General features: G+C 29.8%; 1 protein-coding gene across 14 annotated transcripts in view; it reads left to right on the top strand.

The window, feature by feature from the left end:
- The window catches only part of LOC107440144 (dynamin-1), an 83,673-nt gene that overhangs the window by 21,547 nt on the left and 44,161 nt on the right, over positions 1-17,965 (top strand). For 2 of the 14 annotated variants that reach the window (XM_087151981.1, XM_087151975.1), the window contains exon 1: positions 7,535-7,879. The exons of 7 other annotated variants lie outside the window; for them this stretch is intronic. In XM_087151981.1, coding sequence (XP_087008107.1) covers positions 7,858-7,879 — 22 coding nt within the window. In that variant the 5' untranslated portion in view covers positions 7,535-7,857. Of the gene's footprint in view, positions 1-4,428; positions 4,727-5,706; positions 5,854-7,488; positions 7,880-17,965 lie in introns of those variants that run through there. 5 more of the 14 variants (XM_087151970.1, XM_087151973.1, XM_087151976.1 and 2 more) reach the window with 5 other exon arrangements.

Here is a 17,965-nt window from a genome sequence, read left to right as displayed (position 1 = left end):
CCAAGAAAAGTTTCTATTGATTTGCTTGACCCGATAACAACGTTGATAATGGCTCGCTGGCGACGTTAAATCTGGTAGTTACACTTTGCCTCCAGAACAGCAAATTCCAGCTGTTTCATTCTTAAATTTGAGAGCACTACAAAACATACATAATTGATCCATTTTTCCGATGATGACGCTTGGGTGAAATACTATATTTGGTTGTCGGATCATAGTGAAATGCACTGAGATTCAAATCAGAGTATTGGCAGCGTCTGAATAGCGAAGTGCGTTCTTGATTGATTTTTATTCTTGCATCCCGTTGCTCTGATGTTTCCGACGAACGGGCTTGAGTAGTGCGTAGTTGATTTGTTAACAGTCTTCTTTCCTGTTTCTCAGACGTTTCTAAGGAACGGGCTAAAGCATTGTGTTCTCGATTAGTTTCAAGTCTTTCTTCCCGTTGCTCCGATTTTTCTGAAACACGGTTAGTTCTCTTCTTGCGTGCTTGAGATGTTGATCGATTAAGAGCGATTCGTTTAGGCGGCATATTTTTGCAAATATTTTCTTTCAAACAAAAAGAAATGTAGAAGTTGACAGTGGTCGCAAATTTGCTAATTCGAAAATTCACGTATTTATTTTAAGTAATAAAAAAGCAATAAAAATGAAATGAATTAAATAAGAAATATAATGATAAAATTTAAAACAAAAATCTATTTTTGGTAAAAATATACTTGTGGGTGCCCCTTGACGAAATTGGTAACTTATGTTTATCACCATTCCTGTTTGCGCGGAACACCGCGGTAACAGGAATGGCTGCCAAAGCATAATGATATTTTAATAATACATTGGAAAATTTCAGCAAGACATCGGCCAAAACTTTATAAAATTGCAATGAACCCAATGTAAGCAAAATTAATAAACCCAATAAAATGCATTTTGAATCGAAATAAAAATTAATGGAGTAAGCACAGAAAGAAAAGGAAAAAAAAACATCTCACTTATTCATTAAGCTTGAATTTCCTCAGTTTTAGGTGCACAGAATTCTCTAATAGCAGTTAGATACTGTCTAAATTTATCATGAATAGAATCTGTGTTCCTCCATCGCCACATAAATTCGGCGAAATACGAATTGAAAATGGCGTCTGTGGTATCGGAATGGCGGTGACATTTTTTTCTGAAGTCCTTTTTTTATGACTGCCCACATACCTTCGATCCTATTGATCAGAAGCAAAAGTAACCTAACCAGCCGGTATCCAACATAGAACTAACGGACTTCTGAAATTACATATACCGTTGAACATTTAAAAATAACGCTGAAATTTAAACGAATCAGAATCACGATTGGGATTAAACATCGGCCAGCTTGGAGATCAACCGCTATCACAACTTGGTGAGAATCAAGGGACACCCTAAAATATAGTCTACTCCTATTTTTTAAATGAAATAATTAAAATGAATGTGAATTCGCAAACTTTGTAATAATAAACAATCTAATAGTTTTCAAATGACAACTGCCAGCAATGAAAATTGCATACTAAATTGAGCTAAAATTGCATACTAAATATAAATAATTATTAAAAGCGTGCAAGATGAATAAAATTTGCTTTTGCCTTGATTTTTATTAAACAGTTTTCACAATACTAAATCCGTGATACGACCAATAATTACGAAACTTATTCTCGTTGATTTTACGTGCTTGTGCTCACCTGAAATAAAGAACCGAATTATGATTAAATATTAAAGTATATATGTAATTTACTTTTCTAAAAGAATAGAGCTATAAGATAGAAAATATCACTGTTGTTATCTTCAAGATATTTGAAAACTGATTCGTGTACAGCAAAATTTAAAACAATGGCTAACTTTTAACCAATCAGAAAATTCCATTTCGATTTTCGCTGATACCGCTGGAACGGTTTGTGGCAGAATGTTCCATTGTGAATCTAAACCATTCTCGAATCCTTCTGAAGGTACACAGAATATTTCATTTAAATCAGTCCAGCCGTTTAGGAGGAGTTCAGTGACATACACACGAACAGACGAAATATATATATAAAGATGTAATACTGTTATAGTTGCCTGCTTAAGCTTCCTTAAAATACAACGCATGTTTCTGCCTAAAATTGTTATTAAAATTTCATTTCCTACCACTGGGGTAAATCATCCTCGAAAGGATTAAAAGTTGGCAGGTATGTAAATATCATACCTGCCAACTTTTACGCATTTGGGTAAAATTTTATTTCTATATTTAAAGTGGTAGGAAAATGTATGCTTTCTATATATTCCTTGCATTTATAAACTTCATTTATTATCTTTTTGACCACCACTATTTTTGAAAAAACTAAGCATATATATATATTAATATGTAATCAGAGATGCCAACTGCTCCGGACGCGCCAAAATAATTAAAAAAAACGGTAAATAACTACAAAGTAAATTTTGCAAATATTTGACTATTTTTGCTTGCTTTTTAAAAGGTTAAGCGTAACATGAATACTGAAAAGTGATAAATTATATAAGATTTTGAATTATTTAGAAATAGTGGTGGATAAAAATCTAGTAAATTGAATTCATTAAACCAAGATTCACAATTGATAAACTACCACTTTAAAATATATATTTTCTGTCCGGAGCAAGTTGGCATCTCTGTGTAATACTTGAATAGTTGTTCACAGTAGCCTTTTCAAAACACAGCGTATTTTTCTGCCTAAAATTGTAATTTAAATTTCATTTTACTACCTGTGGGGAAAATCATACTCGAAAGGACTAAAAGTTGACTGCAACTAAGTGACTTAGTTGCAGTCAAGCCGTGTTGAACGTTTTAAAATGTCGGTAAAATTAACTGAAATCTACAAATTCTAGTTTGTAATTACGTTTTCTGTGATAACTGGATTGATTTTGGTGATATTTCTGTATTTACCCGGAGTAGTTGCTGTGATAACGGAACTCTTATTCTAACTTTTCTTGAAGCTTCGCTCCCGATTTTCATCATTTCCTAGAGATGAATATGATAAAACCCCATCCTGGGGGATAATGCATAGATAAATACTTCACACAGGCATAGAATGTTTGTCTAAGGTTGCAGTTATTAATATCACACCTGAATAAAATTTTTAATTAAAATTTGCTATTCCATAAAGGGTTAAAAAAATTTGCTTGGTCGAAATATATCAGTCCTGAACTATATAATATTTAGTTTTTAAAACCGACTGACTGAAATGCTCAGGTGGAATTAAAACCATCAAAATTTTCAGTAGCTTCGTGCAACACTTACCACCACTTTTTAAAATTTTTCCAGTTGTGGCCACCCTAAATATTACATAGCTGCCAACTCTTCCGGTTTCCCCGGAAGATTTTAATTTCGTATTTAAAGTGGTGCCGAAACTCATGTCATGTCATTAGACTTTTTGAATTATAATAATTAATAATGATTATAAATGAGTTTGACCATCACTACATATAAATAATTACGACGAATATACAAAAGCATACTAATCTTTATGATAGCACATTTTAACAGAGCCAAAAAAAACTTTTTTTTTAGTAAGATTGTTTTTCGGTGATTGTTTTTCTACCACTTGAAAAATCCATTCTCAGAAAGAGTAAAAGTTGGCAGGTATGATATTAGATCTTAATGTTCTATAAATAAAAATTATAGTTTTGTATCAAAAGTAAACAAATAAGTCGCTTTAATTAACATAAGAATGTTTTAATCAGTTTTACGTAATTTTTAATTTCATATGGAAGATTTGATTCAGTAATAGCGGATGTAATTGAGACAAATCACTCCGGTTAAAATTGCCAGTCTAATCTGAATTGGCACTTAGTTAAATAAGTTTCACTTTCGATTTCAACTCACGTGACGATAAACTTCATTTTCTCATAACGGGCCCCATTTGAAAATTACGTAAGCACTTAAGAGTTAGGTTTGGAGTAGAAACTGATTTATATTATTTTTACATTAATCATTATTTTGGTTAGCTCAAATTAAAATGACTTAACTCACGAACATACCGTTTTGGATAATACTTCCCATATTATTGTATTCGATGTTAACTGCTGTCGATAATGATCGTAGTATTACCATATTCAATAATTCTATTAATTGATAAGACTCTCGATATTATTCAAATCGATATTTACAGTTATTGAAAATAATCGCGATATTATAATTGTCGATAATTATCATAAGTTTGAAATTTATCATAACACATTGCAATCACAATATACTGAAATATAAAATATCGCTTTCACGATGTTTAAATAATATCGATATTTCACAATACATCGCTCAGTTGTAATCCTCTTAATGATATTCAGAAAAAAGATGGATTTATGTTAAGAAGTTTCTCAAGGAAATAAATTTAGAAGATTTGATATATCTTTTGTGGTTTTAGGGTTACTCCTTTTTTGTGGTTATTAGCTATTACGCGGATTCAAGTTTCACTTGCTTTTGATTGGCAGCTTTGTGCATAGCAACCAATCAAATTTTATTCACCCAGATTTTTTAACGCGGTAGCCAAACAACAATTTAAAATAAGTTTAATTTTGCCTGCATGTTGCACAATTAATACGTTAATGTTGTTTGTACGTATAAAGGTGCAAAAAAACATTCCAAAAGCTAACTAATTGAATATTAAATCATAAAGTTTACTATTACTCTAAATAATTGAATAAAAGTGTTTTTATAAATTAGAACAAGTTCGAATTATTGCAAATAGCACAAGAAAAAATATGGCAGCAAATGGTGAGTTAGTTTTATTTATTAAAAAATGATTTTAACCCATTCTTGCCTAGTCTCTTTTTTAAATTTTGCCGCAGAATTTTTATTGAACATATTTTTCATTATTTTGTATTGATCTAAGTCTATATAAGTGAAAAAATATAATATGCAGCTTTTTAATAATTTATGGTTAAGAAATAAAGCGTGTCTTTTTCTGCTCTAAACATTAAAATTTTCTAAACCCGACTACATCACTTCCGAACAATAATTTTTCAAGTTCACATTTTTTTGCAGTTATTTAGATCTAAGAAAAAGTTATTTATCATTGAAATTTCATTAATTTATGAAATAAATTATTGATAAATTTTTGGATATGAATAAAAAAACAAAACAAATTCAAACGACTCTTTTTTGGATTTTAGTGTAAATATTATTCCGATAATCTAAAAGTTTTTTTTTTGTAACTATTAGAATGTTTTTTTTATAGTTAAAAAATTCTAAAATATATTTTTGTTGTAATTAGAACGTCAGAAAAAAACATATAAAAGGCCATCGGCATCCCATCTGCGCCAAAGGGTTAAAAAGAACCGTTTTTTTTTTTTTTAAATGTTTTATTGTTTTGATTTCTTTTGCAAGAAACAAGATCGATCCAATACAAATATAATTATAACTGGATCTAAACTCAAAGTATAGTGCTTTTTTTTTCACTTAAAAAAAAAAAAAAAAAAAAAAAAAAAAACAGAATAGATAAATCTACTTGTTTTCGCTCAAATATATTTTTCATACGTAGATTATTGTTTCGGCATTACATTTATGAGTAAAATGTAAGTTAAAACTATTGAGCCGTTCTAAAATAAATTAATCACTTTAATTGGTATTTTAAAAAAAAAGTTCTACTTTTCTTACTGTTTACACTGGTGTCTACCAATCATGTAACGCAAACGATCGCATTTCTTAAAATTTCCTTAAATTACTAAGGGATGATAAACAATTATTTTGTGCAGTTTCAGGCTATTGAATTTTGAATATGTCAGCTATGAATCTCGCAGATGATAGTGATTTTGAGGAGGCCCATACTGGGCCATTCGATAGTTACACTTCAGTTGAAAGTGATAATGAACAATTTTTCTCATCTCTACCACCTGCCCCAGGTAGGAAAATTTTAAAAGATATTTTTCTAGGTTATTTTTGGGGTTTAGCAAATTTTGGATGGAAATAAAATGTTGATAAAAAAAAGCCATAATTTTAAAAAAAAATTTCATAATAATCATACCTCTATTTATAATTCAGTTCATGACATCCTCAAATTAGCTAGCGTCTGCTGCCGCTAAAAATTATTGCTCATAATTTACTCAAATAAGTTGCAAAATTTTATGCGAAAATAATTTTTTTAATATTTAAAGTGGTAGTGAAAGAATAACGTAAGTTCAAAAATGTTTTTTTTTTTCTTTTTTCGATAACACTTATTATTTATGCATTATCAGATATTTATGTATTCATTTATAATTATTTTAAAAATTATTCTTTAGGTATTTATTATGCACTAATTCAAATACTGTAATGATTAAAACCTTTTTAAACTATATTAATTATGAAAAAAAAATACAATAAATTGCACATTTTGTTCACTCCAGAAAAAAATCCTTACTTAAAAGAAAAGTTAGTAGCTATGTTGGAAATTATTCATTTTTTTAAATTATTAATCCCTTACTCAACAATAAATTAATTTTTTAGGATGAACAAGAAACTAAGTTCCCTAAATTTGAACAAAAATTTTGAAACGAGCAAAAGGATAATCTGAAACCTAGAATGTAAACTTAACAAACTGCTTTCAAAAGTGATTTTGAAAAGAACAAAACTCTATTAATACTTTTTGTAATTCTTTCATTTTATTACGAATTTTTTCCAAAAAATATAACTAATTTGCTTAAAGTATTATTATTAGAAATTAAAAAAAGATTAAAACCATAGCATCCGTATTAATAACACAAGTTAGTAAAATTAAGGAATAAAAACTGTGTATTAGTAATCAAAAACGACCTCAAATAAGCTTAATTTCTCCAAGTTTTATTACGTAATAGACCACAAAATTGCACCAATTCTTTCACATCCCACTATAGTAAAATAAATTATGTCTTTCAAAGCTACTATTCAGTGTGCGTGAGTGGGCGCCTCTTATAACTGAAAGCCTCCACACTGTTTTTTATATGTAGTTTGATCTGACCACTAAGAATGTAAAGCAGTTAACAATAGAGCCACTAATTTGAAAATCTAGTGAAATTAAGAAAGTGGTAGCAAATATATGTCTAAAATTTTGTTTAATTTTTGAATATCATTGTTTTGTCTCATTTACCTGTCAACCGCTACAGATTCAATTCTGAAATATACGTGATATAATTCACTCAATTACTTTAAAAATAAAATTTGGACTCGTGCGCACAACTGGTTCATTTTTTTCAAATAGTCTGCGCAGACTACTTATAAAATACAGGCTTTTTAATATAGGAGGTGATGGTATGAGTCATATATGATCAAACAGGTTACAACAGTTAAACGAAAAAAATTTGTCCTATCAACGAAACATTTTTCCTCAAACTGGCATGAAATAGTAACAGGTGTTGAGAGAAGAAAAAAATATCTTCATCATATTTTTTTAAAGAATAATAATATTGACTTCAAAGCAGCTCTGAAAAAAAAAGGAATATTACGGGAAAATATAATATCATTCAGACACATGCACTTCACTTTTCAACTTCAGAGAATAAGTTTCACTTTCACTTTCAACTACCTTCGAATCCGCTAATTCGTTTGAAAAAGAAAACAAATTTTAGTATCGTCTGATAAGCGTGGCGATAAAACAATTTCGTCGCCAAGTCAAAGAAATGTATAAAACCTTTCGACTTAACTACGGCATTTATCTCTTCTTGGTAGTAAAAAGCGCTGTAGATCAGTTCCTGTGAAACTTTTTATCATTAATTAGTCCCTACAAATTTGCGGTTTGTCTGATTAGTTAGTCACGTGAATCACATGATTCTGCTAGTTGGAGTTGAAGGATAGGTTTTTATACGTCTAGGTTTTTATACGTAGGTTTTTATACGTTATAGGTTTTTATACGATAGGTTTTTATACAGTTGGCGGAACTCAATTGTTAAATAATGGCAAGCGCTCAAAAGCCAGGTAAATTTTTTTCTTCATCTTTTATTAAATTTATGTTTTGACCGGTATCTTTTTAAACTATTAAGGCAACTATTTTTAATTAGCTGCTTTTATGAGAAACTTCATTAATTAAAATCAATGGAAATATTAAAAAAAATTCTATATATTAAATTAACCTTTGTTATTGAAACTAATGAGTTATTTTTTGTGTTTAATATTATAATAATAATTATTGTATACTTGATAATAGAAAGATTTAATTAGCTTCAAAAATTATGGGAAAGGTAAAAAACATTTAATATCGCCTCTAAGATGGTTAAACAAATTTTATTGTTTTATCGCACTTATTGTTGCTATGTATGCAATTAATGTAATTGTAATTACTCATGTAATTACTTGCTGGGTATAATGCCTCCTGTTTGATGGTTAAGCAAATTTTATTGTTTTTATTTTACTTATTGTTGCCATGTTTGCAATTAATTTAATTGTAATTACTTATTATTATAATTAATATTGCTATAAAATATTATAATTGCTATAATTTTAATTAATAATTAAATTTGGGTTAATAATTTTTTTAAGCAAATGATGTTTTGGGATTATTAATTTCAATTATTTATTGTACTCAACCAAGTAAATAAACGAATGTAAGGACAAAATATTTATATTACAACTAATTATTGTGAAACAAAGAAAGCCCTGGCATTCCAATACGAAACTAAGTGGTAGTTGATCAAAGTTTAAAGCTTTCAATTTATTTTTAAAAATTCGCTCTCGTTGTTTTAGGTCTGCATAAATATTGTTACCATTTTTCTACTTGTTTTGGAGAACTTTTTAATGGAAATAGACGAATGAAACAGCGGGAAATTCCCGTAGACCTTTTTCTATTAAAAGCAGTTTTAGTGGATTTACGTTAGTGATTTATTCAGCTGTAGTGACAAGTTGCTCCAACTTTTATGAAATCTTACCTACCACTTTAAATTTTAATCTATAATAGCTGTGATAAATTCTTTTTCCAAAAAAAGATGCTTGCATGCTACATGTTAAAACTTAAAAGTTACATAAATGAATTTTTTTTTTATGTTGGATATTTACTTACTTACTTTATTAATCCAAAATTGGGTGCCTGGGAATGTTGGATATTTGATCAATGGTAAATATACTAATATAAAAACTTCATAATTCAGAGTGGTACTTGAATAGAATTCTTTTACTTGATTTCTTTATTTTTGTATAAAACTGCGGAAATAACTTTTTTTGTTAATCACTATTTATTGAATTTTTAAAAATGATGTTAAATCATTGTTTAGTGTTAGAAACAACGGAAAGCATTAATTTATACTAAACATATATATGCAATATATATGTTTAGTATAAATTAATACTTATTATGGCTATCAATGCAAAATAATTATGATTCGAATTATTATTTTGCACTGAAAAGGTTTTATTTGAAAATTTGATATGTTATTTGATGTTATGTTTTACATGCGGGAAAGTTTAAAAAATTTCCATCTACATTAATGACTTGAACACTAGGAAAAACCGATCTGATACTTCGATTGAGAAACTTGATAGTCGTGAGTTTATTTATTTTGTTAATTCGTTCATATTGCGAAAGCGTGATTTTTTTTTTGGTGAAGTAAAAAGTAATGGTTTAATTTTTCTAGAGTTGCCTATCATTTCAGTTTTAAAATGAAGTCGCTCCGTTTCGTTTTTGTTTCTAATGTTATATGCCAGCAAGCCTGCTTGGTAAAAAACCAAGCGAATTTTTAACCAGAGGGTGCATTTATTGTTTTTTATTGGCACCGTCTATGGCCAAGAATATGATTTTATCCACACACACGTCACAGCCCGTTTATAGGATGGACCCATTCATACGTACATTCATCCATCCAAATCTTGAAAACTTCCTTGAGAAACGTCCGTGAGGAATTAAAAAAAAAGAAAGTATTACAGAAAGGTATAACTCGTAGCCACCACCAAGCTAGCATAACATGTAATTTTTTTTTTAATGCAAATTTAAAATCTATTTAGCACTTGGCGATTATAGTTGGTGCGGCAGATCAGGCTACAGAATTATTTCCGAACGAATCAATCTCCACTTCAGTAGCCCAGAGATCTGATTTATCTCATTTCCAGGGGTCTGTTTAGAAGAAATTTGGGTCCGTTAACGGATCTTTCACAATATATCTTTTCATAAAAACGGATCCTTCACAAAATATTTTAACTTCAAAACGGACCCTTCACAAAATATTTTAACTTAAAAACGGACCCTTCACAAAATATTTTAACTTAAAAACGGACCCTTCATAAAATGATTTTTCTTTCAATCGGACCCTTCACAAATTTGTTTATCTTCATTATTATTTTGTTAGTCGAATCTTTCCAGGGCAGGAATCAAAAAAGATGGATGTAAATGAATTAAGTTTTGTCTTCGGCAGACGATTCTTCCATTATTCGTCCGAAATGAATATTCTGCGTTCAGCAGTATAGGCTAAATACCAAATATCTGTATGTTGCACCTCTAATTTAGAAGCAGCAATTGTTGTTTATTTTTGAAAATTTAATTTTTTTAATTATAATTTTACAGTGGTGAGCATAATCTTGTACGTATTTACAATTTAAAAACTCCTTGAAAAAGTTTTTTTTTTTTTTTTTTTGCAATAACGGACCCTATTTGCACAAATTCATAAAAGCGGACCCTGGTTGAAAGAATGTGAGTAATTTTTTCACAATTTCACGAAAAACGGGCCTTTCACGAAATGTCTGGACAGAGCCCTGCATTTCTAAAAGCTTCAAGCATGATTTTTCAAATTGTACCTACAGTTTCGCCATGAAAAATCTTCCCAAACATTTGCTGCATGTTTGCATGCAGTTAGCATTAAAGTATTTCCACATTTTTGTTCAACCCCTGTATTTAGTTATATCACATTTTTCTCTATAAAATTTTTTTGTGGAACTAGTGGGCTGCGCCCCCTGCTCGCTAACGCTGGCCAACCCCCGAAAATTGCTACGCAATCTTATATGGTTCGCTCGCTACTAACTTAGATAAATTGCAAATGCACAAAATTCTAAGAATTCAAAACAATCATTCAAATCCATATAACAACTTTTTTTTAAAAAAATTACATCTTTTTAGTAAATACTATATCATTAAAATAAATTTGATTCAAATAAAGACTCCTTGACTGAGACTCATTTTTCAATGAATAACTAATAACAATAATAAAACAAATAAATTCGTGATCTAAATCAAAAATCGTCAAATAAATTCGTGGAAAAAAGCGCTTTCGACAAAATGCTAAAATAGAGATCTATCGACAAAGACTATTCACTTCTGCTTAGCTTAATAATATGAGATTGCCACAGCTTAATTGTTATTTCAGTTTCCGTTTCTAAAAGTGCTATATGTTGAGCCACTTCAGCTAGATTTGGCATGTGACATTTTTAGCGGCAATCATTGGTCGATTTTCTAGCGTTGCCATTCGGGGAGTTGTAATGAGGCTTTTTTTTGTCGCCGTGTAAGAGAAATATATATATAGATATTTTCTTTCAATATATTTTTTTTTAATGCTGATTTAGGGGATATGCATGTTGTTTGTACCCTTATTTAAATTTTTTATTTGAACTTATTTATCATATGCTTGAGATTTGATCAAAAGTATGTATTTTTATAATTATAATATAATACTCCATTAAAGCTTTTTGTAAAAAAGTTTTTTTTAATATTTTATTTGGATCAAAATGTACAATAATAATTTATTGTTATATTATTTTAAAAAATTATACAAATGATAATTTTTCTAATTGAAAAAAATAAATAAAATGCTAGTCTTTTTTATTGCATGTTTTCAATTTTGTTTAATTTTTAGAAATAGTATTTTCAAGTAAGAATAATAACGTAATATTTAAGTGTTACAAGCACTTAAATATTACGTTACTAGTAAGCAGTGTATTATATAATTGATTTTTCATTTTATTAAAAATCACCTTTCTAATTAATTAATTCTTTCTTAAATTCTTTCTGGGTTAATTTACATCCGTAATTTTTAAAGCATTTTAAAATTAAATTTTATACTCTGATGAATTAGTTAGCTTTAAGTTTGCCTATATTTTAACATAAAGGGAAAATACCCTTAATTAAGAAATTTATTTGACCTTGGCAGCATGCCAAGAAAAGACATGTAAAAATTAACATTTATCCCGAATAAATCGTTTGCAATTTAGTGAATCAACTTTAAAATGTATTCATTTTTCTTTTGAAATTAAACCATGAAATATTTTCAATATAAGTTTTGAAGAAAAAATTCAAATTAATAAACAAAACAGTATAATGATGGTTTAAGAAGATTATTGCTGTCAGTATGAATCATAGGTTTAAGAAGATTATTGCTGTCAGTATGAATCATATGATGAAACTGCTAAGCTTATGTTATCGAATACTTTGCAATAGATCAGCGCACAATTCAAAGCTTCTTCTTCAACCAAAGGGGTCGCCCACAAATTGTGTTACTTACACTTATTAAATATAGACTTTTTCATTCACTTTTACTTCATCCCCCTCCGTAATTTTCCAAGAGATATTTTTGCAAAAATATTATTTATTTTAGAAAAATGTATGAGATTTTACCCTTTGTTGAATAGAAAATTTTAATCGTAAAATTAGTCAAGAAATCCGTAAGAATTGTGGCCAATGAATGTACGCAAAATGCCTGGTTAAATCAGAAGAAGTTGTGCATCAATAGCACTTAGTCGTATAAACTCGGAATTTGTAGAAAATTAGAATTGACAAAAAAAAAGTAGTAGCAAAAATATTTTATGGATAGATTTTAAGGGGGGGGGGACTTTCTAAGTTAACTATGATAAATATTAAAATTAGTTTGATATCATAGAACGTTAGAAATATTTAATATCACAGCTTGTTGCAATTAATTTGAACATTTGTGTGTAAACGCCTGTGAATGGGCTTATAATGTAATTGTTAAAAATTAGTATCGTATACATTTACTAGCAAAATAATAAGACTTCAGAATTCTATGTAAACAATCTTTCCTTTAGCAGTAAATGTTTTGAAAGATTTTACAGGGAAAAATTTGAAAGATCATGCTTCAAGCTTTTAGAAATGGTGTCTTTTTTAACCATGCAAAATTTGCTTCGAATTAAATGAACGTAAAAAGTTACAAGCATCTTTCCCCTTTTTAATATCATTATAATTCGAATCTTATATAAATTTTTTATAGAATGATTTTAAAATTGCTGGGACTATTAAAAACCGAAAGAAGTTATTAACTTGCTCCCTTATTTTGGTCGATCCGAATTTTGCTGGGGTAAAAATAACACTATTTCTAAATGCTACAAGCATGATTTTTAAGAGTGTGCCAACAATTTTGCCGTGTAAAAATTTCCAAAATATTTGCTGCTCAAAGAAAGATTGTTTACATAGAAGTAATATAGAATTAATAGAGTTAATATAGAATTGATTAGAGTTAATATAGAATTGATCGCATTTTTTTTTGTCCTGTACCTGTACGTTGGCCTATGGTAAAGTTGAGAATTAAGAGGCAAGTTAATTTCAATGATTAACAATTAAAACAAATTAATTAAACAATTTTAATTATAACAAATTGACAATTAAATTTGCAGACGGCACAGCATGTCTTCTGACATCTGCTATTCGAGTACGAAAAAAAAAAATTCTATCGATATTTAATTTTTTAAATTTCTGGTATTGGGTTATTAAACGGTAATTTTCCCTTGTGGTTTAACTGGCGCCGCTGCTGGTACGCGTTCAAGTTCATCAACCAGGAAATCAATTCAAAAAAGAAAGTAATCGACAAAATAAAATCAGTTTTCGCAGCGTTCTGTTAAAAATAAAATGTTGGTAGGAGGAGTATAATATTTTTGATGATTTTAGCTACTACGGCAAATTAAAAGATAAGTAATAATAATCAGTTGACAATGTCGTTATTTTTAAATTAAAATGAGGTCTAACAGTTCTATATTCATAGCTGCAAACTCTTCCGATTTTGTCAGAAGATTTTATTTTTATATTTAAAGTGGTAGCAAAATTCATGTTATTCTATTAAATTTTTTGAATTTTAATAATAGTTATAAATGAGTTTGACCACCACTACATATAAGTATCTACAACAAATTTATAAAAAGCACAATATTCTTTACGAAAGAGAATTTCAATCTTTTCAAAATATAAATATACTTTTGAGTAAGATTGTTTTTCGGTAATTGCTTTACTACCAACTTGGAAAAGTTCATTGTTTCATTAACCCTTTTGCGCCGACTATCTCAAATACGTGCCAGCATAAAGACGTATCAATCAGGTTAAAAAGATAAAACTGGTAATCAAAGTAATTCTTTAGCAGTTTACTTGTGGGCGGAGTTATAATTGTTTGATTTATTTAATTCAACATTACTTTGTTCAAAATAAAACTATTCAGTTGTACTTTGATCTAACATTTATTATATATATATATATATATATATATATATATATATATATATATATATATATATATATATGATTAAACTAACAATAATTAAAGTAAAAGCAAGGCTAGTCTGTCAAATTAGCAACGACTACATTTAAGTTACCGTTTTTTATTTAATTACAACTTGATTCTGATTTTGTACGAATGCTTTTCTGAATCACCCGTCCCCAAGGGGTTAATCAGATACAGTCTACTGAAATCACTGATCGCTTGTCACGACCTGGACAAAACAAAAAGCCCCCGCTAAATTTTTTCAAAGACTACTGAAATTTTTTTTTAAAATTTTGCTTCCACTTGAGCATTATAAAAACATTCCCAGGATATTTTTAAATCCAAATATATTTATATTAAATTAGATTTTTCCGATGAAAAAATTTTCCGATCATGGCAACACTGTCAAAAAAAGAATATTTCGTTTTTATTATCTCCCAGTTAAATAATATTGTTACAGAATCATTACTCACTTACAAAGCTTGATGCTCTTATCACTCAACGGAAACTCGCTCTACGTTGTTAACTATTTGTTATCAACTTCTTCTGTTTAAATTTGAACCGGATGATTGTTGAAAGAAACTTTTCTTCATCATCGATATTAAATAGTATTTAGGTTTTCAACAGCTAAAAAATTTAGTTAATTCCTAAATTTCGTTCTAAAATAATTAATATAATTATAATTAAAATCTGTGTTGAGTAGCTGACCCAATTTTAAGTTAACGACCATTAATGTTTAACTTGGTAACCTTGTAATTGTAAACCCAATTCAGAAGACGAAAGAGGAAGTATTTGGACAAACTAGTTCCGTAGAGGACTTTTTTTAAAGGAACTGAATCGCATTTGCGTTACATCCTCCCCCCCCCCACGTTTATCCCGATGGCAAAGGGATTCTAACCATTAAGGATACCATTAAGGGTAGCCTGTCAACCATTAAGGATAGCCATCACTAGGATTCGGACCTGGTTATCCTTATTAGAGAGGAGAGCGCTCTCTTCCCTGAACCACCGATGCTCGATTTATAATAATTTTAATTTTATTACCGTCATTGAACAGCCGTCCCAGTTTTGAGTCTATTACTACAAATTTTCAACTCCCAACCCAAAAGACAAAGAAACTCCTGGAACCAAGTATTGAAAAAAATTTGCCTTCGCGGAGGACTTTGGAACTCACCCACATTTGCATTACATGGAGAAGAAAACCTACCACGGTTAGTCTGGTTACTCTTAACCCATGATTCGTCTACCACTGAGAATATTTTATGACAGCACTCTGTTCGATGCAAGCCGGGTGTGGAATTCGTATCGACCAACCATCGCTGGGATTTGAACCCGGGTCATCTTAGTGGGAGGCGAGAGCTCTATCCCTTGAATCACCCTGACTCTTTTTAGAATAATTGATATAATTACTAGTTGTACTGACAAATTAACTTAAATTGATGTCTCCATCGGGAATTCAATGTCCTAAATCCACTGATGATTTCACTAAATAAGGAAAATGTGTCCTAAATACAATTAAATATTGTAATTGTTCTCGCTTGTTAATGCTGATGTTTCTAGTTCTTCCCTCACAACGGAAATGAGCCTGCAACTTCCGGGGCCTTCAGACACACCAGTCTTAGGTATATTCTTTGCATTTTTGTAAATTTAACTACTTAATGATAATCAAAAAGCTTTACGTTTAGCGGATATTTGGTTGAAATTTTCGCGATTATTTTTCTTATGGTTAATGTTGAACAACCAACCCAATTTTCAATTCAGGACTACAGTCGATTCCGTAGCCTTGTAATTTTGAACCCAATCCAGAAGACCCGTGGACACATGAATCAAGCATACGGGAGAAAACTGATTTTTTGTGGAGCTAACCTGCATTTGCGCTACATGAGGAGGAAAACCCCGAAAATGAGATTCGTACCTGGGTAACCTCTTTGTTAGGCGAGAACTCTATCTTCTGAATCACTGAGACTCGGCGGAAAAATGATTCGTAAATTGTTAACATTGGTAGACAATAACTTATGGCGATTAGCATCCTATTTTCACAAATAATGAGTTGATTTTTCACAAAAATAGGACCTTTCAAAGAGTCTGTTTCAACTTAAGTCTAATTTAAACTTTAATATAACTAAAATAGCAAGTTGTAGCATGTCTCGACTTTTGATGGATATGATAGTAATGAAGACGTTTTAACGCGTCGTTACCACATAAACTCCATTGTTTGCACGAATTATTTTATTAGGAATTTCGAGATTAATTTCATTACAAAAAAAAGCGCATTACAATGCAAAGTATTGCAAGAATAAATATTTTAATGATGACTCATCACAGTTTATCTAAAACTTATCTCTACTGTTGCTTACCTTTGAAACAACTAAACGTTGAATAGATTGACATGATGTCATTTCCTAATCTTTCAGGGAACAACTATCGGTTTCTTTTTCCAGAAATAAAAGTCATTGTTGTTACAATCCTTTGATGGCTAATGCTTTCTGGCTTAATCTTTGTATCTCCCAATTCATTTTCTAATTATAACTATAAAAAGTGAAACATTTTATCTCCTGCTTAAAGTTTCTAAAAACCTAATTCATTATAATTTACTCTTTTAAGTATTGGAAAATATACGGGTGTTTCAAAACATATGAAGTTAAAAGTACAATGCAATTGAAAAATCAACTTAAGATTTCGAGAAAAATGACTAATTATTTTCTTACATTAGTTAAAACTATGAACGCAAAAAATACAACTACGAAGAAAAAAAAATTTAAAAAAAGAATATTTGAAAAAAGAAAAACTTTTTGCTATCTCAATTTAAAATTTTATTTATTTTTTGTTGATTTTTATATTGTACGGCAGAAAATGGAGGGAATTCTTAGCCATAGATGGCGCCACTGGAAGACAAGAACAATCGCGCCCGCTCTCTGCCTAAACAGGTATACGTCAACAACAAAGAAAATAGAGGTTCACTTAACTTCAAGCACACAAAGTTATCCAACTAATGACTCTGCTGAGTGCAGAATAAAAAAATAAAATTAAAAAATTTATACTGTTATATGTCAAACCATTCCATCTCAGATATTTATTTCCATCGCGTCTGTTAATTTTTTCTGCTTCTGCCAAAACAGAAAAGAAATTATCAGGTCAATATAATGTATTCTTATGAGTAGAGTTATCAATTATTAATTTTTTTTATCACCGTCGTTGAACAGCCGACCCAATTTTGGGTCTACAACTACTAATGTTCAACTCCGCAGCCTTGTAATTTTCAACCGAATCCAGAAGACAAGGGAACTCCTAGATCAAGAACAGGGAGAAATTTATTTACCTTCGTGGAGGACTTTTTGATGGAACTATGGATGATGGAATATGTTTCGCCAGCATTGTGGTAAGTGCGTGCCGGCTGCGGAATTCGTATCAACCACTCGACGCTCGGATTCGAACTAGGGGCACCTCATTAGAAGACGAGCTCTCTATTCCCTGAATCATCACGGCCGCTGCAAATATTAATTGTAATGTTCAAATACAGAGAAATGATGATTTTTAATTCTTCTTATGCATGGTCTTAAAAATTCTTCTAACTAGAAGCCATAAAAGTGTTAGTAGTGGTAGTAAGT

The sequence above is a fragment of the Parasteatoda tepidariorum genome, chromosome 9 (assembly GCF_982258835.1).
Source record: "Parasteatoda tepidariorum strain Cologne lab strain chromosome 9, Ptep-v5.0, whole genome shotgun sequence".
Classification (NCBI taxonomy): domain Eukaryota; kingdom Metazoa; phylum Arthropoda; class Arachnida; order Araneae; family Theridiidae; genus Parasteatoda; species Parasteatoda tepidariorum.
This window is presented reverse-complemented; position numbering and strand designations above follow the sequence as displayed.